Source organism: Schistocerca serialis, chromosome 3, assembly GCF_023864345.2.
Source record: "Schistocerca serialis cubense isolate TAMUIC-IGC-003099 chromosome 3, iqSchSeri2.2, whole genome shotgun sequence".
Classification (NCBI taxonomy): Eukaryota; Metazoa; Arthropoda; class Insecta; order Orthoptera; family Acrididae; genus Schistocerca; species Schistocerca serialis.
The window spans coordinates 295,322,108-295,349,838 of NC_064640.1; the positions used below are offsets into that span (position 1 = coordinate 295,322,108).

Consider the following 27,731-nt stretch of genomic DNA (forward strand, 5'->3'; position numbering starts at 1 on the left):
TCACAGAGAACAGCAGTAGTGTTGAATCTGAACACATAAAAGAATTGTGTAACCTAATTTTAGTGGTCAGTTTCCTTATAAGAGTGACAGTAATAATAAAAGTCTTATTAACAACTTCACACACAATGGTAAGAGTGCCACCTTAACTCTTAAGGCAAGTCATAAATTATTTTTCTGAACTAGCCAATTGCTTTCAACAAAGGACATAATTACATCTACTTATGCAATACGCTTGTACAGGTCCTCCAGGGTAATCAATAATTAATGCATAGCATCCTCCAATAATTATTTGCTGAGTGATATGAACAGTACCATTTTAAGACACAAGCAGCCACTTGGGGTACCAAGCAGAAAGTGGCACAAAAGGTGTAAAATTTGTATACAGGGTGTATCATAATTAGTAGCGAAGAATGACATGAGGGAAGGCCACCAAATAATATGTTGCTTGTGTGGAGAAAAAGTCTCGAGCTGGCCCTTAACATGAAGCATTGATCAAGACATCAGACTCACATTCAGTAGGAGTACATGTCAAATTCCCATATGTCCATCCACATATAAGTTTTTCATGGTTCCCTTAAATTGTGTAAGCTGAATGCTGAGATGGTGCCTTAGAAACAGACTTCCCATTTCCTTTCCCAGGCTTGTGCTCCGTCTCTAATGATCTCCTCATGTATAGGACATTAAACCCTAATCTTCTTTCTATTCATTCTTTACAACATTTCATTTTTATTCAGTATATTGAAAATTAAATGTTCATTAGAAATGTAACATGTGTATCAATCACTTTGTGTCATTGTGTGAAACTGTTCTCCAAAAAATGCCAAAAAAGAATAATAATTTTCTGACTGAAGATCAGTTTAAATCCTAGATACTAAAATGTGATGTAATGTATTGTAGAAGAAAGAGAGAGAGTCATACAACGGAAAAACAGTTTTCTCAAGAAATATAGATAACAGTATGGTACAGACTATACTGTCATGTTCATAGAAACATCCTTAAAAGCTTGTGTATTAAAATTATAACTGACAGTTCAACCTGAAAACCAAAAATAATATGGGAGGCTGTAGAAATGAAGACAGGGAAAAGAGTAGAGAATGGGACTGACATAGAATTAATACAGTATGCAACTTTTGATGTGTAACTGAGAATCACTTATAAGTGCCTTCAGTAGTCAGTTGTTTGGAAGCAGCAGAGAATATTGGCTACAAGAGTTGAATCTATGGATCTTCTTCAGTAAGCTGACCATAGTAAACAAAACTCCTGTCATGAAACTAAAATAATTATCAAATGCATGAAAGCTAAAAATTTTGTGAAAATTGATAGTAGTTGTATAAATATATGGAATTGTTGTCATGGTTTTTTATTAAGTGGTACATGATACATTGAAGTAATCATTACAGCAAGAATTTTTCAAGAAAGATTGAAATACACTATTGAAAACCTACTCTTCAAGAAGGAACACAAAATGAATGTTCCAAAGTATCCAATTTTAGTTTCCTAAAAACTTTAGCAAATTGATTCGTATGAGTATTGTAGGATACCTGAGAAGGCACGAAATTCCTAACAAATGCTAGTTTGATATCCAGTAAGCCATGTCAATGGATAAAGTTATATTCTACTTCACAAATCAAATTGTTGAATCAATAATCAGTTCATTACCACCCATCACTATCTTTTATGACCGGTCTAAAACTTTTGAGTGTTTTGCTCACAAAAGTACATGGCCACACCCTTAGACCCCATACACACAGAAACCAAAGAAGAATTCTGTGGTTTCTATAGGAGAATATCAGTGTAGATTAAGTCATATATAATTAACAGAAAATAGAGAGAACATTTAATTATGCAGGTGGAATGTCAGTTCGACTAGAGCACATTCAGTTTTTGAATACCAAAAATTCTACACCATGTCCTCTGTTGCTTCTTGAAGTCATAAATTGTATCCTCCTGTATTCATATGCCAAGATTAAAAGTACCAACTCCTCAGATCACCCAACAGTCCTAATTGAAAAACAGAAAGCTGAAACCTTTTAATATCCACAAATTAGGTATTTGTGACCCTCTTATATTGGTTTATTCTACTAGACCTGAAACAGAAACACTCCCTTCTCACAGTATCCTGCTTCTCAGATGGGTCAAGATGATATACACTACTGGCCATTAAAATTGCTACACCAAGAAGAAATGCAAATCATAAACGGGTATTCATTCGACAAATATATTATACTAGAACTGACATGTGATTACATTTTCATGCAATTTGGGTGCATAGATCCTGAGAAATCAGTACCCAGAAGAACCACCTCTGGCCGTAATAATGGCCTTGATATGCCTGGACATTGAGTCAAACAGAGCTGGGATGGCGTGTACAGGTACAGCTGCCCATGCAGCTTCAACATGATATCACAGTTCAAGAGTAGTTACTGGCATATTGTGACGAGCCAGCTGCTTGGCCACCATTGACCAGATGTTTTCAATTGATGGGAGATCTGGAGAATGTGCTGGACAGGGCAGCAGTTGAACATTTTCTGTATCCAGAATGGCCCGAACAGGACCTGCAACATGCGGTCGTGCATTATCCTGCTGAAATGTAGGGCTTCGCAGGGATCGAATGAAGGGTAGAGCCATGGGTCGTAACACATCTGAAATGTAACATCCACTGTTGAAAGTGCCGTCAATGTAAACAAGAGGTGACCAAGACATGTAACCAGTGGCACCCCATACCATCACGTCAGGTGATACGCCAGAATGGCGATCACGAATACACTCTTCCAATGTGCGTTCACCGCGATATCGCCAAACACGGATGCGACCATCATGATGCTGTAAACAGAACCTGGATTCATCCAAAAAAATGACGTTTTGCCATTCGTGCACCCAGGTTCATCGTTGAGTACATCATCGCAGGCGCTGATGTCTGTGATGCAGCGTCAAGTGTAACCACAGCCATGGTCTCCGAACTGATAGTCCATGCTGCTGCAAACGTTGTCAAACTGTTCGTGCAGATGATTGTTGTCTTGCAAACGTCACCATCTGTTGACTCAGGGATCGAGACATGGCTACACGATTCGTTACAGCCATGCGGATAAGATGTCTGTCATCTTGACTGCTAGTGATACGAGGCTGTTGGAATCCAACTCGGCATTCCGTATTACCCTCCTGAACCCACTGATTCCATATTCTGCTAACAATCACTGGATCTCGACCAATGCTGTCAGCAATGTCGCGATACGATAAACCACAATCGCGATAGGCTACAGTCCGACCTTTATCAAAGTCAGAAACATGATGGTACACATTTCTCCTCCTTACACAAGGCATCACAACAACGTTTCACCAGGCAATGCCGGTCAACTGCTGTTTTCGTATGAGAAATCGGTTAGAAACTTTCCTCATGTCAGCACGTTGTAGGTGTTGCCACCGGCGACAACCTTGTGTGAATGCTCTGAAAAGCTAATCATTTGCATATCACAGCATCTTCTTCCTGTCAGTTAAATTTCGTGTCTGTAGCACATCATGTTTGTGGTATAGCAATTTTAATGTCCAGTAGTGTAATATTAACAGAAACAACATGTAGATTCTTCAAAGTTTCTGATTATCCACAATGACAATAAATGAAATTGATCTTACCTTATCAGTGACCATCTTCTCCATAGTGGCCAACACAGCCATGAATTTATTAAATGAAGATGACATTTTTCCACTAAGGCTGTGTTGTGTTTATTTTCAAAAACACTTGAGTGTTTAACTAGAACAAGTTGGTGTAAGTACGAAAATGACAGCATACTCACATGATGTGCTGAACCTGATCATTGAACAAAGACTAAGTTTCAACAAATACAGCTTAAGTGGGAAAAACACAACATTCATTTAAAATGCCACCTTCATTTATCCATGAATTGTTCAAAAGACTCACTCAGCAACATTAATTTATAATTTTATAGTGTATGCTCTGCGGACTCAAATGAGAACCTTGGGGGAGGGAGAGTTGGGCAGGTTTGTCCCCCCCCCTCCGCAAACCCCTATTGAGAAAATTTAGAGAACCATCATTTGTAACGTACGTCTACTGTGAAGTGACCTTACTACCACCACATACATCTCACATAAGGTCATTGAGAGCATGATAATAGAAATCAGGCCTCATAGAGACGCAAATTGGTAATTGTATTTTCCTTGCTGCATTTGCGAATGCACTAGGAAAGGCAACAACTTATAGTGGTACAGGGTACCCTCCGCCATGCATCATTTGGCGGCTTATGGATTATATCCTTCAATGTAGATATGCTTCATTGTTAAAAGCATTTTACTCCACATAACAAATAGTATCTGTCATAAGCACAAGTGATCCAGGATTGACCTACATATCAACCTAAAATTTTTTGTGTGCTACTATAGTCTCAACAATCCCAAATAGTATACATTTCATTACAGAACTAGCTTAGGGATCAAGTAACATTGCATCCATTTTTCAGTTGTTCTGTTCAGATAATTACATTATCAAAAGTTAGATAAAAAATCAGCATTTCAGTATTACATTACAGTGCTTTTGAAGAGACTAAATATCCACTTCTGTTCCTAAACATTATCCGTCTTAAATTTCTTAGTGTTTGTTCCTGACATATACTTGTTTTATTTATTATTGTAGATCCTCCTGGAGCACCTGGTGCACCACGTGGAGTTGAAACATCAGAAGATTCTATTACAATTGCATGGACAAAACCACGGCATGATGGAGGATCACCTATAACTGGCTATATCGTAGAAAAGAAGTTAATAAATGAAGACAAGTGGACCAAAGCCAATCATGTGCTGATTCAGGATCTAAGTTACAAGTGTGTATACATAGATACATAAATAAACCATCTATTTGTGTGGATAGTTTTGTATGTGTATACAGTACCTGTATTTGACAGAGAGAGCTGTAAGATGTTGAAATAGCACTATCATGGTGATACAGTCCACTGTTTTGCCCTTCATTCTCTACTAAGCAATGATTAATGCACATAAAATTGTGCTCATAGTAATGTCTCTACATTATGTCCTTATTTTTTGTTGTGGATTTCCATGAAAATTAATGAGACATTAGAAATTATAAAAGGTTCAAGAGTGCAGTAAACTAGATGAATATGTTGCAATATTATTAAGTTATGCGGTTACCAGGGCTAATATTTGGTTTCATGAACAGTATGACATGAACTTATTATAGTCAGGTGAACTATAATTGTTTCTCTAGATTTAATCTGTTCCCTGTATAATCAAAAATTCTTGCTATCACTATTTAAGCTGCACTGCATCTGTTAGATCTTTGAGCATTGTTCAAAAGAATACACAAATCCGTTTTTGATACATTCACTCTGATTTAAATTACTCCCGCCTACTTTGCAGCATAAATGTCACTCAGATGTATTATAAGTGGTACTTCATTTGCTTAAACTATAGCAGAAATCAAGCAGAAATCATCAGTGAACATTTATGATGGTAGCACTTTGTATGTTATATAGCAAAATATTATTTGTCAGATTTTGCCCATTCGTATTATTTACTTTGTGATGAAAGATGGTAGGCATGTTGCTACATCTGAAAGATGATGTCTATTCAGATTTTGTACCAGTCACGCAAGAGCAGCACTAGTGTGAAGATGCAAATCAGGTATGCTTTAAATACACACTGTAACAGTCATGAGTGTTAGCTGCCTTTGAGATTGAATGTGGTGAGTTCATGTTAGTCAAGACTGATTTTAAGATGACAAAAAAGACACCATAATCAACACCTCACTGAGTTTGAATGAAATGTAATATGTCTGTGAGAATCTGACTGTTCCATCTGCAATATTGCAGAAAGACTTGACAGGAATGTTGTAGCCACTGTATATGATTGCTGGCAGTGGTGGTCACAAGAAGACCAGACTCTGGACAGTCACATGGAACTACTGAGAAGGAAATCCATTGTGTTTGGCCCCACAGTGACACAACGAATTGTTAAAAACCGGTTACTTCAAGGACAGCTTCAAGTCAGGCACCCTGTAGTGTGCATTCCACTGATCCCAAACCACTGCCGTTTGCGATTGTAGTGGTGTAAAGTGAGAGCTCAGTGGTGGGCAGGAGTGGAGGTCTATTGTGTTTTCTGATGAAAGCTGGTTCTGCCTTGGTGCCAGTAATGGCCTTGTTTTGATTAGTAGGAGGCCATTTGAGGGCCAAAGGCTTGTTTCCCAACAGGATAATGCTCACCCACGTACCACTTTTGTAACCCAACATGCTCTGCAGAATGTTGACATGTTGCCTTGGCCTGCTCAATCACCAGATCTGTCTCCAGCCAAGCACATATGGGACATCATCAGACGACAACTCCAGCAGCATCCAGAAACAGTATTAACCATCCCTGTATTGGCTGACCAAGTGCAATAGGCATGGAACTCAATCCCACAAACTGACATCTGGCAACTGTACACCACAGTGCATGCATGTTTGCATTCAACATTATGGTGGTTACACTGGTTATTAATGTACCAGCATTTCACATTTGCAATGCCTTAGGTCACACTTACATTAACTTGTGATCTTGCAATGTTAATCACTTGCATATGTTACCTAGATAAATGCATTCTCAAAATTCATTAGTCTACATTAATTATTTTTTGGTGTTGCTGTTTTTTCCATCAGTGCATATTTATGTATTCATAGGGAAATTTGCATTACTATTATACAAGCATCAATTTATCCCCAGATATTGTTTTAATGTAACATGGCACTGCTTTTCTCCAGGTTCTTTTGCCATAAGATCTAGAAACAACATATTATCATGCTTACATATTACTGTAAGTTTGTTGTTACATATAATTATAATCCCCACACCCCTCTATTGCTGCACTGACCATTTCAGTTCCATGCATACTTGATTATTGTTTGTGGTGTAAGTGCAGAATTTCATTACATGTGTGGAAATGTTATTTAGGGAGCACATCTCAAAACTACTGCCAGTTGTTCCTCCCTCCCCCCATACCCCCCCCCCCCCCCCCAATCCTCCTGCTTCTTTCCACTCCATGGTGAGGAATCCATGTACCTCTTCTGTCTGCATCTAGTGCACTCACATGGTCACAAGTGTTTATTCATTGTGTATCTGAGCCTTGTAAAGAACAAATTACCATTAATTTGCCTTCCAGTCTTAAGTGGAAAAATCGGGTGTCAAATTCCTTCATCAGTTAATAGTTTTTTGTTTTTTTTTTTTAAATATTTTGTATGACTCAGAATATTCTGACTGCCATGCACAAGAAAGGTACCAAACTACATCAACTGATGTATGATACCTCCTGTTTTGAATCACAACTAAGTAATTATGTTGATATGTAACACTGGAAAATATTTATGATTATGGAAGCATAATAACTTCTAATACTGATTACTGATTGCGTACACATTACAATCAATCACAGACAAAGAAAGTTTCCTAAGTTTTGTGTATTATTGTAACTCTACCATTACTTTATCTTGTTTCAGAGTGGGCAGTCTGATTGAAAATCATGAATATGAGTTCCGAGTGGCAGCAGTAAATGCTGCTGGACAAGGTCCATGGAGTTCAGCCTCTGATGCTATTTGTTGCAGGCCACCTCCAAGTGAGTTTCGTTTCCAACCCCCTTCCCTTTTATCTGATTGTATTGAAAATAATCACAGTATTTAAGATACATTACCAAAATAGTGGTCTGTTAGGTAACTGATACCCCTGTTGCAACATATTTCATGTTCTTATCCAGCAGAAGATATGTATGATATTCAGTTTATAGCTGCTAGATGGATGACTGAGTCTTTTTTTTACCCTTCTTTGTCCTTTTCATATCTCTAATTTTTTCCTTCTTCATCATGAATGCGACTAACAAGACTGTTAACATATGTCATTGAGTATAAATTTCATATTACCATCTGTACAGATATTGTATTTAAAAAATGTACCATCATTTGCTACGGTATTTTCATTTCTGAAATACAGATTTTCAGTTCAGATTCCGTGAGACTAATGAGTGGATTCGGTATGTGTAAAAACAAAGACTAAATTTGACACAAGACCCAGTAACTTTTTATTATGTTTTTTTTTGCAACCAGGTTTCAGTTACTTCAACTTGAGATGAGAATGTTAGTGTGGTGACAGTGCAGGTAGAGGCTATAATGCACCATACTGTTCACTAGTTGGCTCTGGAAAAGAAACAACTTGACAAAGTTTTGTTAGTGTTTTGCTATCAGTCACTGAGTTCCTAAAACATTATCTCTAAAATTATAAAGTAAATAATTGAATGTGTACTTTAATACTAAAGAAGATAGATGCTATGAATTATTTAAATTATTTATACTTTGGGTGAGTAGTACATAATATTAATACAACTCATCAACAAATTTATAATCTTTGTTAGCTGTGTTACCTTCTCTATTTTTCTAGCAATGTGACATGGTCTCTTGCAGTATCTGATGACAATCTGTGATAATCCATCCAGTGTATCTTGAATCATTATATACATTTCTGAATTATTGCATGATGGAGGTACATTCAGTTACATGTCTCTAATTTGAATCTACCGTTTTTGTTAGAGAGAGAGAGTAATGCTGTGGACAACACTAAGGTGTCTGCGGCTATCAGCTGCTCGAGGGCATGCCCTGTCTTCCTATATCATGAACCTAAGTATTAATATCAAGGAAAATAAGACACAGGATTGCAATCAATTTTATATATTTTTCAGATGCCCTAAACAAATACCAGGGATTTTAAGTAGTTTACTCACTGATATTGCACTAATCCTTTGAACTTTAATAAAAAGTGTGTGACTGAAAACCATGTTACCTGTCACTGGCCAAGTAACTTCCTTATGTGACCATTCCAATTTTTGTTGACATTGAAAGCAATACATAGAAGCCAAAATGAAGTTTATTTGAAGTGTAGTACCTCATCACCCAAATGTCTGCAATATACTGCAACAGCCATCACTATAAAATCCACTGCTTTCTGGATGTCTAAATTCTATGAAACCTCTCTTTGTTTATATGTTTGTTTGCTGTCCATATAACAATCGGTTCTCAGACATTGGCATAAATTTTAGTTCACATGTACAAATGTTTAGTTAACATACATAAGAGCACACATTGATATAGACAGTGAAGATCAGAAATTACCATTTTTTGGTGCAAAAGCAAACTTATGCTATATACACTGTTTTACAAAGGGAAATTAGAACTTGAAATCTTCTGCTCAGTAACAGCTTTTCTCTATTAATAAAAGCTTAAGTTTATTCTTTAAAGTGTTGAAATTATCTGTCTTGAAGTCAGATGGATGTCTGTTACAAAGGATGGTTCCTATCATATGTGGACTATGGTCTGCAGCCTTTTTTTTTTTACTTGCAATTGTGCGATAATTTTCCCTTCCCCATGTATTGCACCTATTTACACTACTGTGTGTTACATTATACTTTGGATCTTGTTTCACAAACATTATTGCTTGCAGCATGTACATAAAGTAGATGGTTAGTATTTTATATTTTCTGAAGATTTCTCTACAAGGTTGTCTTGTGTTTGTCTCAAGCTATCATGGTCCAGGAAGGCTGAGATCCTTTTCAGTAGATACACGTACCTACTGATTTTCTTACAAATATGGTCTACATGTTCTTTCCATGACAGGTGTTCCATCAACAATTATGCCCAAAACATTGTGTTTGTTTTTGTAGCTAAGAGCCAATGGAGGTGTAGATAGAGTTCTGTTTATTTCTGACTGTAGATAAGCATAAATTGCATTATCATTGCCTTCTATTTATTTACGAGTAGCTTATTTGCAGTAAGATAACTTGACAGAAAATTATAATTGATTTCACCACTGTTTGTAGTAGTTTGCATATCGTGGCCCAAGCTAACAAAAGGTGTGTTGTTAGCATAGCTTACAACCTTGCAGTTTTGGGATTCAATTCAATCATTAACATACACAAGAAACAGAAAAGGCCCCAATATACTTCCTTGGGGCACACCACATTAAAGTACCTTGTGGGTTGATTTGGTTGTTACTATCTGTTCATTCCTTTTATAAATTACTGCAGACAACCTTATAGGCAGAGCAACCACAGCTATGAGTAGTCATCTTAGGTAGTAATAACCAATTCAACCGTATTTATTCCTTTATTATTGGATCACTACTGGTTTTGTAGCACTAAAAACCATATCTTCAGGTGAGCATACAACTAAAACATTAGAGCAAAAAAGCTTGGAACCTTTTTATCCAACGTTTGTTGTCCGTCAGAACAAAACACCACTAAAAGGCAGCATGTCATAGAATAAAATGCCCGGATTCCAATGTAGTGGATGGGTCTACTTCTCCAGTCTATACGGAATCGGAACCAGGAGACTCAATTTGATGTAATGTTACTTTCACTAATAATGTCCCAAGCTCTGAAAATAATGATATTGGCCTACAGTTTCTTACATCAGGTTTTATTCCTTTCTTATATACCAGTAGGATTTCAGTGATTTTTTTAAGGGAAAAAACAGGGAATTCTCCATGGCAGAGGGAGATATTTATTAAATATGTCAGAGACTTCACTTTCCTGCTTTCCTTTAGCAGTTAGGTGCATTCCTTTAGCAGTTTAGGTGAAATGTCATCCCAGCCACAAGACATTTTAGCTAGAAGTTTTGAAATGATTGCTAGCTGGTCCCTCTCAGTAATGCATTGGATGAAAAAATATTGGCTAGGTGTTGTAGTATTTAAATTGAGTGCCCAGTCATGTTTCATTTGTGCCAATTGTATGAAACATATGTATGAATTTCTCACACACTTATTTTGGGTCATTTGTTATGTTGTCATTTTAATGTTATGCTGGTGTGTTCATGAGATTCTTCTTCTTTATACTTTCTTCTTCTTCTTCTTCTTCTTCTTCTTCTTCTTCTGTATACATTATTTTCCCGGGTATTTTACTAACACAGGTTGAGTTGCTTATTTGATAGACCTATTCCTGAGTTTTAAGGTAGGTCAAAGAATCTCTGTATTTTTTCTGAGCAGTTTGTATTTTGTTAAATAGTAGTGTAATTTAGTATCTCTAAAGAGTATGTAACAGTCTTTCACGTTCTCTCTCAGTTCAATGATTTATCTAGGGAAATTCTCAGCTTTATTATTAATAGCCTTGTTTGCTAAAGGACATATTTCATTTAAAGTTTTATTGAATAGTTTATTGAAATTTTCCCATTTATCATTCACATTTGTTGCATTGTAAACTGGTTCCCATATTTCATTGCCCAATGCCCTCTTAAGTTTATTATAATTAAATTTTCTTGTATACATAACAGTATCACTTGTAGTTATATCTACACTCCCTACATCAACTTCCATAGCAAGGGCTCTGTAGTCAGAAAAGTCATTTTCTATGGTGGTTATGTTGATGTTCTCCTTTGTTATATTTGTGAGAATGTGGTCAATGCATGTTTGTGTTTCTACAGTAATTCTTGTAGGTTCTGAGGTTATATTATAATAGTTATAGCACTGAACTAAGTCAACATAACATAAATAATCGTTGCTATTATTTAAAGAGTCTATGTTGATGTCTCCAACAAACAGCACATGTTTTTCATACGCTGATGGCTTCTTCAGCAGGTCCTTCAGACAGTTCAGAAATTGTTCGATACTGCTTCCAAGTGACCTATACAGAGCCTGCTATAATCATACTGTTTTTCCCTAGTTTTAAATTTATTGCTGAAACCTCAAGTATCATTTCTTTACTCATATCATCAATCCATTTGATTTTTTCACATGCTATATCATTTCTGCTATAAATGCCAATCCCTCCATCTTTATGTGTCCTTCTACAATACAAGTTTATAAGTTCGTAATTTCTTTGCCTGTATCCATATGCTTCCTCTTCCTTGCAACCTACTTCTCTCTCTATGAAGAAATGTGGTTTTGATTCATTTAGGTACATGTCCAAGTGCTCTATTTTATTCATTATATACTTAACATTCTGGTTTGTAAGGATTAAATTTTTACATTTTACTCTAAAAAAGCATACCTATCACCTTTGTGTTTGATAATTTTGTTTAAGTCGTCTTTCTCTGTGATAATTTTGCTTATTTTCTCACATAAAAGTTTCTTCCCTTTGAAACAGAGATGCATCCCATGTCTGGTATGTAGGCATTTTTTCATTTTACCTATATCCACTATTCTACATTTTCCAAATGGAAAAGTATATGTGATTTTTGTGATGGCTCACACTTTTCAGATATAAGTTTCTTCATATCTTTCATTGTAATGTTAATTGTTAGTTGAGGACTACTTATACAATCATTTAACTTTCTGATTTGAACACTACAATTCGTGCAGACTGTGCTTTTAGCAGATTTTTTTTCCCCCACCTGAACACAACATGTGTCTATGCAAGCTCCCATCTTACCTACTTAAAGTCAATAAGACATTGCTCCAATCTTTTTTGTCTATGGTCTGTCTGGACCTACCAAACCATTATTGTCAATGGAAAAACGTAAACATAAACACCACTCAAAAACTGTTCCAAGTGGCCAACTGCTACACACAAGGCAATATGAGGAGTGGTCTATGATCATGAGACATGTGATCAACATGTCACTAATACCTCCAGCCATTGTTGATAGTAGATGAATCCTGATAATGATGTTGCTTCTTTATTGAAGCAGTTCTTCATTTGACCTTATGAAGCTGAACTGACCCCATTCCAGATTTTCCTACCTCAGAAAAATCTGAGGTGGCATGGGAGATCAATCATAGGCTATTTCATTCTAAGGGCAGCTATGCTAAGTATTTGTCTACAGAGGTGGTCTTTATCAATGGTGCATACCTAATTTGATAATCTGCTTCCAGTTTTACACAGTGACCACATCTGCATGGCACTCATATTGTGTAATGCTTCAAAATAATCAGATTCAGGTAATCTCAGTATAAAGCATTTTATAAATATGATAATGGAAAGTTCTGGGTGATACTAAAATACTGAAATGACTAAAGGTAACATCTCATCATACAGTTGTAGCATTGACCAGTCAGCAGGCACATAAACAAGACTGAAAAATGTTGCTAAGCTTTCAGATGACATCCTTCTTCAGAGTTAACTGATGTAGAAAACTCTCTCTCTCTCCCTCTCTCTCTCTCTCTCTCTCTCTCTCTCTCTCTCTCTCTCTCTCCCTCTCTTTCTCTCTTTTCAATATTAGCCCCATATATTTTGTGTGCAAACTTCACTGAAACCTGCTCTGCCTCTGAAGCTGATGATGCAGTGCTGCATGAATACAATGTGTCCTCAGGCAGGATAACTAAATTGGTAGAATGTCTTCTATAGTTGCGCCTACATACCAACATTGAAATAATTTCCAGAATGAAATTTTCATTCTACAGCAGAGTGTGTGCTGATATGAAACTTCCTGACAGATTAAGACTGTCTGCTGGACTGTGACTCAAATTGAGGACCTTAACCTTCCCCAGGCAAGTGCTCTAGCAGCTGAAGTACCTGAGCATGACTCATGACCCATCCTCACAGCTTTGGAAGGTAGGAGACGAGGTACTGGCAGAAGTAAAGCTGTGAGGATGGGTTGTAAGTCATGCTCAGGTAGCTCAGTTGGTAGAGCACATGCCTGCGAAAGGCAAAGGTCTTGTGGTCAAGTCCCGGTGTGACACACAGTTTTGATCTTTCAGGAAGTTTGAAATAATTTCATTGCCCCTTTGGACTGCCACTATTATTGTGTCTTAAGACAGTATTTGCGAAGCAATTAAAAGCAGCAATGAGGATTGAAAGGTACCCAACCTTAATCCTAATAGTTACTGTTCTTAAAAGCTTAATGACATTACTGAGAGAGCAACAACACTTGAAATGAGCATGTTGTAGTTTATAATGAACTATGGAAATGGTTCTCAGAAGGGATGTTTGAATCTGTAGAAATCCACTTTATAAATGCAGAAAATGATCAGTAGTCTCAACACATCAATAAAATGAGACTGGAAAGTTGAACTTACAGCAGTTGGTAACTCTTATTTATTGCTGAGGTTCAACTTTTTAAGGATATTGTTGTTTCAATTGAGCCATTGTTGTTTGAATTGAGCTACATGATCATGGCTCAGTGAGTCAACCCACATATATAGAACAAGCCACTGGTTCCTTTCTGTTCCTTCCAAATGCCACAAAAGCTTTTGCACAATGCAATGTGATTAGTAAACCCAGCAGAATGGATACAATGGAGAATTTGACTTCAACACAAGCTCACAAGTTGGGACAGGGATGAAATGGTGAACAGCTAATCACAAGTTGAGGTTTTGAGTTGATTAGTATCTTATGCTTAGATACCTCAATTGTAAGAGCAGTGCAGAAAGGGGCAGTCAGCTTTAACTTTTCACAACTGATCAATCAGCATCATATTTACCTCGCAATTTCTGTAATAAATGAAGGAACACTTGAACTTTGAAGTACATTTAGTTAGTTTTCAAATGAGAGACAGAATCAAAAGTACTGAAAAATTATATAACCCTCTCTACATTTCACACTCACAAATGAATGACGGATGTTCTCCCTTCGGCATGTTACAATTTTACTATCACAGACCCTCATATAAACTGATCTCAGTGTAACCAGAAATCATTTATTTTAAATGATTAATGGAGTAGTTAACAATTTCTAATGGATGAAAATGTAGTTTTATGCATCTGTATTCTAAATGTAGCTCTAGCAGCTTATATTTTAGTAAGTTATGAATCGTATTAAGTGTGACTTCTTTCCTTATTCACAGGCTCACCTAAGATCACAAGCGATCTTAGCATCAGAGACATGACAGTCATTGCAGGAGAAGAGTTCACTATAACAGTTCCTTTCACGGGTAATCCGGTACCAAAACCCACATGGACCATTAATGGAGAAGAAGTCATTCCAGGAGATAGAATCAAATTTGAAACTACCTCCAACCAGACAGTATTCCACAATAGATGTGCAAGAAGGAGTGATATGGGCAATTACACTATACAGTTAGTGAATACTGAAGGCTCAGATACTGCTTCTTGCAAGGTTTTGGTTGTAGGTGAGTACAACTGACATTTGCTTTTTTCATTTCTGAGCAACATTTTGAAACTTATATCTGTTCACACCTAAAATCCATGATATTCAGAAAGCATGAAATAAAAATAAAACTAAGTACATATTTGGACACATGAAATCAGTGTGCTCTAATTTTACTGAGTGTGTAAATTTTTGTGTCAAATCTAAATGTAAACCTGCGAAAGATTATTCAAGTAGAAAATTACATTCTAATCATGATCATAGTAAATGTAAAGTTTGAGCAAAAAGTTGTAATAATTATTGAATTTCATGCACTGTTTGTTTCTGACAGCTGATATTCAATCACATGGTTTTTTAACTGCTTCTATTTTGCTAACTATATTAAATTTATGTGACTCTGCTTCAAGAAGCCTCAATATAATTTGCCTAACTCAGCAGTTTATTTAATTTAAAATTGATGCCTCAAATAATTTTGATTATATTGTGTTTTAAAAATAAACCGAAATGCAGTGAACTTATGATAACATTTCTGAAGTATTTTGGCAAGGACTCTTATTTCCATATCAAGAACTACATTCTTTTCATTTTTTCTGGCTGATAAAATCACCAGAATTCAAAAACAATCTAGGTGTTTGTTTTAAGTACTATAATAACATATTCCTCTTATAAAGTAAGAAATATATCATATATATCACATCAAAGAATTGGTCTCTGCATTAAAAGATCCAAATTTTACAAGTTTATTATGTTTCAGTGAAGCTTATTTTTAATTGTGCAGAAAAGAGCACAACTCCTCACGCCCTATCAAAAATAAAAACTTGTACACATAGTAATTGTCACTGATATAAAAAAAAGTTAGTTTGAAGCATGACAGAACCTATGTTGAGTAGTTTGTTAATGGAAGATAAAGTAAACGGAGTGTTTTTTATTACTCGGTTGTGGAAGCTCAACTTATAAACCAAATTCATCCCAGCCAGTTACATGATTGTTGTCTTGCACATCAGTTTCTTAAGCAAAATCAGAACCTTTATTAATTTTTTAGTATTTTCTATACAACTGGCATAATCAAAGTATACATTGGAGTAATGTATTTTTTTTATTTTTAGCAACATTTTTAATACTCAGGCTCATTTAATGGTTTTAGTGATTTATAAATACCATTTAAAATGATTAGTGGTAAATAAAATTTCTGTCCTCTTTTCTGTACTAATTGAAAAAGCAAGGTTTCTGCATCTATGATACAATGACTGAGTACAAAATATGTATTGTTAATATCACAGTCAACTATGACTCAACAATATGAGGAAAAGGATAGGTTGCTACTCATTGTAAAGGAGACCTTTTGAGTTGCAGACAGGCACTACAAAAAACTGTTACACATTATAGCTTTTGGCCAAAGCCTTCTTCAGCTAAGAAAATGCACACACACATTCACACAAGCAAGCACACCTCATGCACACATGGCCACTACTATTGGCACCTCTGACTAGAGTTTGGCTTGGAGCTGTCAGTGGTAGCGGTCATGTGTGCATGAGGTGTGCTTGTTTGTGTGAATGTGTGTGTGTTCTCTGCTGAAGAAGGCTTTGGCCAAAAGGTATAATACGTAACATTCTTTTCACCGTGCCTGTCTGGAACTCAATGAGTCATCTTTATCGTGAGTAGTGATCTATCATTTTTGTAATGCTATTGATATTCCAGCCTGCAGTTTCCATTGTTCGACTATAACTCAGTTATCTTCATTGGAATTATTCATTGTTTCCAATTTTTTTGCTATATCACAATAGTGCCATTGAATCACTCAAATTAAAAATAAATTTCTGTTTCCAGATAAACCACTGCCACCTCAGGGACCACTGGATGTGTCTGACATCACTCCTGAGACTTGTTCCTTGAGCTGGAAGCCCCCATTAGATGATGGTGGCTCTCCTATCACAAACTATGTAGTGGAGAAACTTGACCCTGCTTCTGGAGTAAGTAATGTTCATAACTTAAATGGTGAATTTTCACCCTGATGATCTTTATGTCAGTGGACTGTTACACTCTCTATGAGCCAAAACTCAATCAAGCATAAGCTGTAGAAATTTTACACCAGCAGATTCAGAACAACTCTTAATATCCAACATTTAAAATGTAATTTTATTTGTTTACTAATTTTGGCATATCTGCAAGTCATCATAAGATTTGAAATGTAGAAAATTGCATCTAAGAAGTACAGAAACTTAAATTATTAATATAAAAGTTCAGTCACAATGCGGCAATTTTTCATGCATCTCAATATTTGACAACATATCTGCTGAACTGTGTGTCATATATTTTTGTAGATACATTTAGTTGCAGATGTGGATAGTGTCTGCCAAAATTGTTGCGAATAGAGGTAGTAGCAGCAAATTAATAAATTTAAATGTCTTTCATGATGTGGCAGTTTTTAACACGTCTCTTTGTTTATGATGTCACATCTCCTGAACTATGTGTCATACAATAATATAATTTTGCAAGTAGATTCAGCAATGTATGTGACTACTGTCTGCAAAGTGTGTCACAAACAAAGTTAGTAGTAAAGAAGTAATAAATTAAAATGTCATGCTTCATTTGGCAGTTTTACTGAATGAATGATGAAAATGTCGTCAGTAATAAAATTTTCTCCTTTCATAATTTTATGGGGATTGGTAGTGAGAAAAAGTTTTGTATAGGTTGAAATTATGTGTAAAGACTGTTGCAAGTCTCTAAGTGCTCCCATTCTCAAATACTGGATGACCAAAGTTTGGGTTTTCCCAGGTAGTGGGCTGCACTGCTTTTTCACCCTCCCCTCTTTGATAGGTATGTGTTTTTTACCTGCACAGTAATTCTTTCCAGACAGTAAGTGGTAGGTATACCAAGTTTGTTTGAAATTTCTCCAATTTTTGTAATATGTATGGACTGTCAAGATTTAAATATGTTTTTAGGATCCATTGTTTATATAACAAATGATGCTGCTTACACAAATTATGATGAGTTTTACACCAATCAGTTTATGTTGATATGGTATTATCATGTGAGAGAACTTTAATACTAATGGCTTAATCTTCTGTACTTATTAGCTGCAATTTCTGTATTACAGATGTGAAGATGGCTTGTCGATAAGTCAGAACTAAAAATAAAATAAAATAATTCATAATTTTTCTGGGATCCACAGCTTTAACACAACAGATTGCTTATCTCCAAATTTGACAATGTCAAATAATAAGAATTTTTACATGTTTCTCTGTTAATAGATAGATAAAATAACTCTAAATTCCAGGTAAACTAAGCTGTATGCGATATTTAATAGTCAGTGTCATCATCATTGGATGATCTTGGCATAGCATGAAAAGAATGAAGATAAATCTTTTACAATTGGTGACAATGTTACTGTTTTATGCAGTGGTTGATGTACTTCTGATACTACTCCACCTGGATTTTGTTATGAATGTCCAGAGGAGAGATTCTGTGACACCTTATAATACTACTATATCTTTGTTGTTATGGACATACTATGATTTATGTTTGAGATATGTAGCATTTTTATGTTCTCCTCAGAAGCATTAATAATGACTAAGAGGTTAAAAAAATGACATGATATGTGTTTCTGAGAGACTATCAACCATTGCTTCCTTTCTTATGCCATGACCTGAATTGATGTACTTTCTGTTCTGGGACATTCCTTAGATTTTGAGTTATATAATTGTGAGGAGCTTTGATTATACTCACATCAGGTTTGATGGGTAGGTGTTTTGTCTTAAGTTTTTTATTTGGTAAAATATTGAGCATTTGATTATATTTCATACTGAAGTGTCTTGTATTATTGGTAATGAGAAGGTATAAGGAATATCATTTTAATAGATGGCCATGTCAAAAAATAATGTATAATTTATTTTCTTTTAAGTTGTGGACCAAAGTAAGCAGTTTTGTTAGAAGCTGTCACTATGATGTCATTGGGTTGGAACCAAACAGAAAATACAGCTTCAGAGTTCGTGCAGAAAACCAATATGGTGTCAGTGAGCCACTGGAAACAGATCAGCCAATCACAGCAAAGTTTGCATTTACGGTACCAGACCCACCAGGACAGCCACGTGTAACTGACTGGGAGAGTGGAAATATAACTCTGATCTGGGACAGGCCATTAAGTGATGGAGGTTCCAGAATTCAAGGCTACAAAGTTGAGTACAGGTAATTATAATGTTTCCTGTGAGAAACTTTTTTCTGTATGTTTTGTAATATTAATTCTTTATTTTAAATATGTTGTAGTAATTAACATCTCTTACTTTGAAAATTATTTACAAATTGTAATACTTACTGTGTTCTTTTTGTACAGAGATGTGGCTGAAGATCCTCAGTGGCGAGTTGCCAATGACTATCTAGTCAAAGACACAACATACACTGTCCATAGTTTGCTGCAAGGCAGAGAGTATGAATTCCGAGTCAGGGCAAAGAATGCTGCAGGATTTAGCAAACCTTCACCACCATCATCACGCTTCCAACTGAAGGGCAAATTCAATGTTCCTTCTCCACCAGGAACACCAAAAGTAGTGAAAGTAGGAAAGAGCTATGTCGATCTGACCTGGGAACCACCCATATCTGATGGTGGTAGCAGAATAACAGGCTACATTATTGAGCGCCGTGAAGTTGGTGGACCTCCATGGGCTCGCTGCAATGAATACAATGTTACAGACTGTAGTTACACTGTTCTAAACTTAGTAGAACGGGCAGACTATGAGTTTAGAATATTTGCAGTCAATGCTGCAGGTCGCAGCGAACCTAGTTCCTGTACAACACCAGTCAAAATATGTGAAGTTGAGGGAGGGGAAAAACCGGAGTTTGTACGACATTTACTTCCAACTACTGTACCACTTAATAGTTCTGTTGTACTTGAATGTGAAGCAACTGGCAAGCCACCTCCATCTGCAAGGTGGCTTCGTAATGGGCGAGAGATTATGCCTGGTGGAAGATTTCGAATGGAGTCCAAAGGTGGTGTATTTAGACTCATTATCTCAGAAGTTTGGGAAGTTGATGATGGTGACTACACCTGTGAAGCAAATAATACTATTGGCTTCGTTACAACAACTGCCAGATTAAAGATTGGAGGTAAGCACTACTTGCAAGTATATGTAGTTCAATTCATTGAATCCCTTAATGTAACTCTCTGTTTAGTAATTTAATAACTTAAAAACAAATCTTAATGATGAAGTAATCTTTATGGACAGAATACATTTGTTGAACAATTATTAACAAATAAGCTTCACATCACATCTTTTTATTGTAGTGCTAATATACATGCCTCAATTTACAGGCACTCATTTGATAGTACACTAACAATTCATGTACATGTGGCTTCTAAATTAGTCAATATTCCTAAGTTAATGGATTAAAAGCTGGTGGGGTGGGGATAGGGAGTGGCTGTAGTGATCAATACTAACATTCATTTGAACAGTATTGTACACTTCTAGATATAGTTCCAATGAAGTCATGTGTTTTCCTCCCTCTGGACTGTGCATAAGCTCATCTTGTCAGTTATAAGAGAATCTGCAATTTAAAGTGCAAAACAGGCCGTAGTGCCTCTGGGCTTTTTACAAATACACAAAAATCTGCTTGTTAAAAAAACTACAAGAAGAAAACCACAAGTATTTGCTTTCAGGTAGGTTGTATACTTAAATTTTGCATTGTTAGCTTGACACAAACCATCTGAGTCAACAGTAAAATCAAACACTGTGGAATAACATTCTGTACAGCACATTGATTAATTGTGACCTCATGTAGCTATGATTATAGTAATCCTTTTGGGGACATCTAGAAACAGTTTTCAGTCTTCTTGTGACATTTGGAAGGGGCTGTCCATTAAAGCAGGTCAACCAAATGTTGTCTTGTGTATCAATGCACATGGATTTCCTCTCAGTCATTACCATTATAGGTCTGCGAGCTGGTACAATATATAATGAATATTTATCTGGTTGTTAGTGTGTAATGTAGACAAGAAGCACCTGTAACTGTGTCATAATCAGGTTCTCTTGTTAATTACAGCTGATCCCAATATAGTATATATCACATACATGATTAAAATGTAGATTTTTATCATATCATATACATATGTTTAATATTGTCAGTTAAAATTATGAAATTGCTTCAGGCTTTTCATAAATGTATGAACAATTGATTGTAAATGTGGACAGCACCACTTGCATTTTACTTGATATTTTTCTGACATGATACATATTTATTTGATTTTGTTCTTGTAATTGGAGATCTCAAGCAGTTACGTTAGGTTAACAGCATAATTTGTCATGAATTTCAAAATAGTTGCTCACTTGCTGCTTAATTATTGATAATATTTATATGTAGGCTGATGCAAAATGATAACTGAACATCTTCCTTTTAGCAAATAAAACCATCATTTTTCTTATTTCAATATTTAAAAGTTGCAGGAAAGTCAAATAATGTTCATCATTGTATGTTAAGGTAGTCACACATCCATAAAACATAACTCATTTTGCCAAAGTATTTCTTGTGGCCTTTTCTGCCATGAGCATTCAAACTGTTATTTTCAAACACTTAAATACAAGAACAAAAGTACTGAGTACAGTGAAGTGCATTGTTACCTATCATAGTAATATAGTAAGCCTACTTACACCAGCAAAAATAGATGTACGTATTCTTACTGCTTAACAAGTGCAGACTTTTTTACATATGTATGTGGGCTATATAAAATAACTGTCAGAGCTGTTTGCATCTTCATAAAGTGTGAAAAGGCTATATCATGACTGAATTAACAAAACTAAATAACAGACATTTCCAATTTTTGAGATTTTGATCAATTGGTATATTTGATAGCACAACTGCTATTACTAATTCTTTCTTTGTGTAGAAATTGTCTTCTGAAACACTGAATATTTTCATCAACTGAAATCTTGTCTCAAAAGTGCTTTCCAACACAGGGAAATACATAACAAGCAGTAACAATTTGCAGTTGCTGTGTGCAATTTTGCATTTACACAGCAAATCATCCAAGTGTCAGTTATGTGGTACAGTTTCTTTGGTAATACATCAAATGAGCATAAAAGAGAGAGCTATGCTATGAGTCCATTGTTGCTTACCTTGCTGTAATGTGTAGAACCAAATGGAGCAGTCACACACACACACACACACACACACTCACACCTTAGTACAAACATATGTGTTATTTCTTACCAAGTTGCTATACTGTAATGGGCAACATTATGTCAAAGGGAGCAGTCCAATAGATAGTTGAGGTTTATCTCTTGAAGTCAGTTAGCTGTAAGACACAAAGGAATTAAAGATGTTAACTGCCAGTGAGCATTGGTTTATATCAACGGTGCAAGTTGAAAATTTGTGCTGGACCAGGATTCGAACCTTGATCTCCTGCATACTAGACAGATGTGCTGACCACTACACCATCTGTACACAGTGCTTACCACAACTGCACAGACTACCCTATCATGCCTCTCATCAGACCCATGCAGTTATAGTGACCACTGTCCAGATGGCATCGTGATCAGTACATATACCTAGTAAGCAGGAGACCGGGGTTTGAATCCCAGTCCGACACAAATTTTCAACTTGTCCCATCAATATAAATCGGTGGCCACTGGCACATAATTCCTTTGTGTTTTGATTCATAGTGGCTGCAGGATCAAATTGGTGTCCGAAAAACAGGCACTACATATATACCTATTTAACATTCAGCAACATAGTACTTAAGAGTTGTGCTTAATGTAGTTAAAGGAATCATCACTGAAACTAACAACATTTTTGTAATGATATCAAACAAGAATAAAAATATTTAATCACAGTTTACCATGTACCATTGATTTTTCAAATTAATAATTGGGACATTCAGTCAAAATGCCACTGTACAAGTGTTAAACAACTTTATTAATTGAAATTTAGAAAATTAATTTATTAATTATGGAATCACAAGACCATAAGATTATTTTGAACGACACCAACATTTACATTGGGGAATTAAGCTTTTCATCCAGCTTTCATGTTCACCCACAAGAAACTCTTGCTGTACTTTTCCTTCTGTCAACATAATATCTCCTATTTAATTAAGTTAATAGTCACACTATGCCCTGAAGTGATATTTCCAGGATAATTGCCTTATACTAGTTCCAACTTTACTGCTTCAGTAATTCATCTTGTTGGAGGAAAGAAATGCCTCTAAAATTTATAAACCAGAAAATATATTCTAGCTGTCAGTTGATGTTTATGAAAAGTTGTTATGTTAATGAAAGGGTCCTGGGAGATATTACTAACTTCCAATGCTAGAAGCTTCAAAAATACAACCAATAACTTATATTTATTGTATTATATTTTTGGTATTGTCTCTGAAAGTATAATTTAAATATATTTTTATCTCAATTTTTAGTTTTTTGCCAGGAAAAATGTTCTATTTATGATTGTTGTCAGCAATATTTTGTGCAATATTATTCTCTTCCAATGGCTGATTGTTTTAAGTGGATTTGTTTTACAGATTTGATGTACCGATCAGCTAATAGTTGAGGAATAAAACTCATAATTCCATTATCTTTCAGCACCACCAAGAATTGATAGGATGCCAGGTGACTTGTATTTGCCAGAGGGTGATAATACAAAGATCAAAATCTATTACTCTGGTGATCAGCCTATGGAAGTAACTCTGACCAAAGATGGCAGAAAGATTGATGAAACAACTCACATAAAGTACACTGTATTCGATGAATACCTCATAATATTTATCAAAGAAATAGTGAAGTCAGATGCTGGAACTTACACACTAAATGTGAAAAATGATAGTGGAAGTGTGTCTGCTTCATTTACTGTTTATATAACAGGTAAAGTAATGTTCTGATGTAATTTTAATATATTTGTTGAAAACTTTGCAGTAGCATTTCAGGTAGTATATTTAACCTGCATTTACACAATCTACAGTGTATTTAAGCAAGCGCACTAAGTTTTCATTTACAGTTTTTAACTAATAATTTTTGTAATCTTATAGGGTTGCCAGGTCCACCAATTGGTCCTCTGGATGTGTCTGATATAACTAAGCATACTTGCACACTCAGTTGGAAGCCTCCAACATATGATGGTGGTCTTCGCATCACCCATTATGTGGTGGAGAGGCGAGACATATCATTGTCCCACTGGATCATTGTATCTAGCTTCTGCAAAGATACAGTTTTCACTGTCCAAGGACTTACTGAAGGTCAGGAGTATCTGTTTAGAGTTATGGCAGCCAATGATAACGGCATGGGCCCACCTCTTGAAGGCACTAATCCAGTCAAAGCAAAGGCTCCATTTGGTGAGTACCACAAATTACTTCACATCAACTTTGCATTTTATGTGCTGTAGGTACAAGGAGTAATTTTTTCATAGCTCTGTGTACTTCGTTACTATTTCCTGTAATAGGGTAGCTATTTCTATTGTTAAAATGCACTGGTTGTATATAAATATATGTTTATGCATTTCATTTGCTTATTATCTGTCTCTGTTCCGACATAAAGATCCACCTTCTGCACCTGGCGTACCAGTTGTAAAGGAGGTTGGTGGAGACTTTGTCAATTTGTCATGGGAGAAACCAGAATCAGATGGTGGTTCTCGAATCCAGGGTTACTGGATAGATAAACGTGAGGTTGGCAGTGAAGCATGGCAAAGAGTAAGTGCTACTCTTTGTGTGGCAACCACAATTAACATTTCCAATCTTATTGAAGGCCGTCAGTATGAGTTCAGAGTATTTGCACAAAATGTTGCGGGCATAAGTCCACCCTCTACAGCATCTACATCTGTGAAAATAAAAGATCCACATGGTAAGACATTGCATAGTTTTCATTCATTAGGATTGGTACTTGCATCATGTACAGTGCAATTATATGAATTGAATTTGTTATAGCTGCTCAGCCACCAGAAATTGTGAAGCCGTTGAGGAATGTGAGTGCAGTACAGAATCGAAATGCAGAATTCAAATGCACCATCACTGGGTCACCAAGACCAGTTATTACATGGTTTGTACCATATTATTCATTATCTGAAACAAAATGTCTTTGACATAGAATTAATAGTGCCACTTAGATAAATTATCTGTATCTGATACTAATTGAGATGAAAAAAATGTTTGTCATTTAGGTATAAGGGTGCAAGAGAGCTTTCACAAAGTATGAAATATCATATGCTAACTGAAGGTGACAGCTATTCACTGATAATTAATGACATTTTTGGGGAGGATGCTGATGAATATGTATGTAGAGCTGTGAACAAAGGAGGAGTGAAGTCTACCCGTGCAGAACTCTTCATTATGAGTAAGACAACAATCTGAAGTATTACTAACCTATCAGCATGAAGAATTAACTGTTTTTCTTTTCATCAACAAAATCTTTCTCTCCCTTTGTGTTTGTAGATACCACATCAAGTGCATGAGATGTCACTCTAATTCTCCAACAATTTTCATAGGAATGTATGTATTATTTCTTTAGTTTCATGATGTCGATAGGTGGCATCTCATACATTTTGCCGATTCGTTAATTCATTCATTGTGTACTGTAAATCCCATTATGAAGGAGAATCTTCAGGGGTATACAGTAAAGAAAGAGAAGCAGTATTAAAAACAAAATATCTACCTTATATTAGCAATAAACTCTAACTGCAGTTGCAATTAACACCTGCTCTTTGTCTTCTTGTACTGCTTGTTTCATATTTACATGACCAAGTCACTTATCATAACGCTACCTGTGGAAGCTGTGGCTACTAAAAATTGTTTTGGTTTTACTATGAATTGTTAGGATTTTCAATTTCGTGACTTACGAGTTTTAACTTGTCACATACATTATAGTTTGGTATCCAGCTGGAGCCCAAGAATTTAACACACAGTGTTTCATTTAATATATGGAAATTAATGTCTATTTCTGGTCTAACGTTCTTTTTTTATTGCATAACGTCAGTTTTTGTGAGATTGGGACTTAAAGATGTTTGCTGTGAACCAGTTACAAACTTTTCCAGGAATGATATAGTTTAAGCGCTAGATTTGTGTGTTTATTTCATTACAAAACATGACAGCTTTTAAAAATTTAGAGTCACTGGAATGTTATTTGTGTAGTTTATGTATAGGAGTGAGCCCAGTATTAAACACTGTAAGATATCATGCTTAGTCTTTCCCCATTTTGGTATTAGTTTAATATCAGTGATGCAGTATATTAATCCAACCTCAGCCTTTTTTTAGGAATAACACACATCCATGCCAGAGGGATTCTGTTGTTGCCATAACATTTTAGCTTGCAGTGTAGAAATTTAGAGCCCATTCAATAAAAAGTCTCACTGCTATCATAGAATGTACAGGATAATCACTTATATTTCATTTGTAATATTGTTCATAGATTTAAATTACTCTGAATGTGTCATATCTGTCTATACCATTTTTGATAGTATCGAGTCATCTTCATCATCATTTTCATGTAAATGTTTAGTTAGTTCTTCTTTCCTCATAACCTTTCACTATTCTTCAGCAACGTATTTTGAAATGACTGTTTAAATTTGTGTGATTTTAATTCCTTTACAGCAATGTTGTCTTTTTGGTTATTGCTTTGTTCACCTTCATTGTCCCTCATAGCTATGATTTTCAAACATAATTCCTTTATGATGTCATATTAATTTTATTGTAATGTAGTTTAAGAGTGAATTAAAGAGTATTTTCACAGGGCTCTTAAAATTAATGTGCTTGCCTATAATATAAGTAATATTAACACTGTAGCATTCTCATATTTCATACATTTAAGGCATTCTGTTGTGTTGTATGTAAACAAAATGAGCATCTCTGGCTCCATTCAATGTCCTAGAAACTTCTCTCTATCAAATCTATGGAATGTGGTGCATGTACTGTATAAGGATTATCCTCTTCTGTAACAGTCTAGCTTGACATGTTCAGTTTTGTGGCAGCAGAGCTAGCTCAGGTGCTGCTGAAGTTGTACTCTATGCACAATCAGTCTTTTACTTCCTTTCAAGAAGAAAAAGCATTGGTGTAGTACTTGATTGCCGAACATGTAGCTCCCTAATGGTATGAGGTATGAAATAACAAAAAAGAGCTGCTGAAGTACCCATAAAAACCCCCAGTTATTTCTCTTCCAGAATGACCAAGATGTAACCATAATGATAAGAAGACACCTTGGCACAAACGTGTGAAGATTTTGTAGAAATGTACCTAGTTTCATTCTTGTCTGACAATCCGTTTTTTCTCTAGAAGTTAAGATTTTGACATATTTTTAAGAACTGTTAATTTTTTCAAAGTGATATCTGAAGCATGAATTGGTTTATTTAACTTTGAAGTATAACTGTCTCTTTGTTGTATGAATGCATGCATCCATAATATGTTTTGACAACATTTTGTCTTTTTTCTTTTCCTTCAGCACCACCAAAGCTTAATGTTCCACCTCGATTCAGAGATTCAGCATTCTTTGACAAAGGAGAAAATGTGGTCATTAAAATACCTTTCACTGGTCACCCTAAACCAAGAATAACATGGACCAAGGATGGAGAAACTATTGAGTCTGGTGGACATTTTGCCCTAGAAGTTAAGGTAATCTTTTGTTTCAATTTTGAATATACTTGTAATTATTCCTTACACATTTTTTTCTTAATTATAATGATTATCAATAAAAATAATAGTTCTGCAAAACTGTTATGCATATGTGGTTAACTATGAGGTCTGTACTTTATAGCC

At 35.6% G+C, this 27,731-nt stretch overlaps 1 protein-coding gene across 34 annotated transcripts in view; it reads left to right on the forward strand.

The window, feature by feature from the left end:
- LOC126470085 (twitchin) overlaps positions 1–27,731 on the forward strand; it is a 515,873-nt gene that overhangs the window by 436,372 nt on the left and 51,770 nt on the right. For all 34 annotated transcript variants that reach the window (XM_050097601.1, XM_050097605.1, XM_050097618.1 and 31 more), the window contains 12 exons: positions 4,646–4,832; positions 7,494–7,609; positions 14,754–15,038; positions 16,844–16,986; positions 18,918–19,201; positions 19,347–20,116; positions 23,581–23,859; positions 24,024–24,326; positions 24,529–24,831; positions 24,915–25,026; positions 25,148–25,320; positions 27,418–27,587. In XM_050097601.1, coding sequence (XP_049953558.1) covers positions 4,646–4,832; positions 7,494–7,609; positions 14,754–15,038; positions 16,844–16,986; positions 18,918–19,201; positions 19,347–20,116; positions 23,581–23,859; positions 24,024–24,326; positions 24,529–24,831; positions 24,915–25,026; positions 25,148–25,320; positions 27,418–27,587 — 3,125 coding nt within the window. The remainder of the gene's footprint in view (positions 1–4,645; positions 4,833–7,493; positions 7,610–14,753; positions 15,039–16,843; positions 16,987–18,917; positions 19,202–19,346; positions 20,117–23,580; positions 23,860–24,023; positions 24,327–24,528; positions 24,832–24,914; positions 25,027–25,147; positions 25,321–27,417; positions 27,588–27,731) is intronic.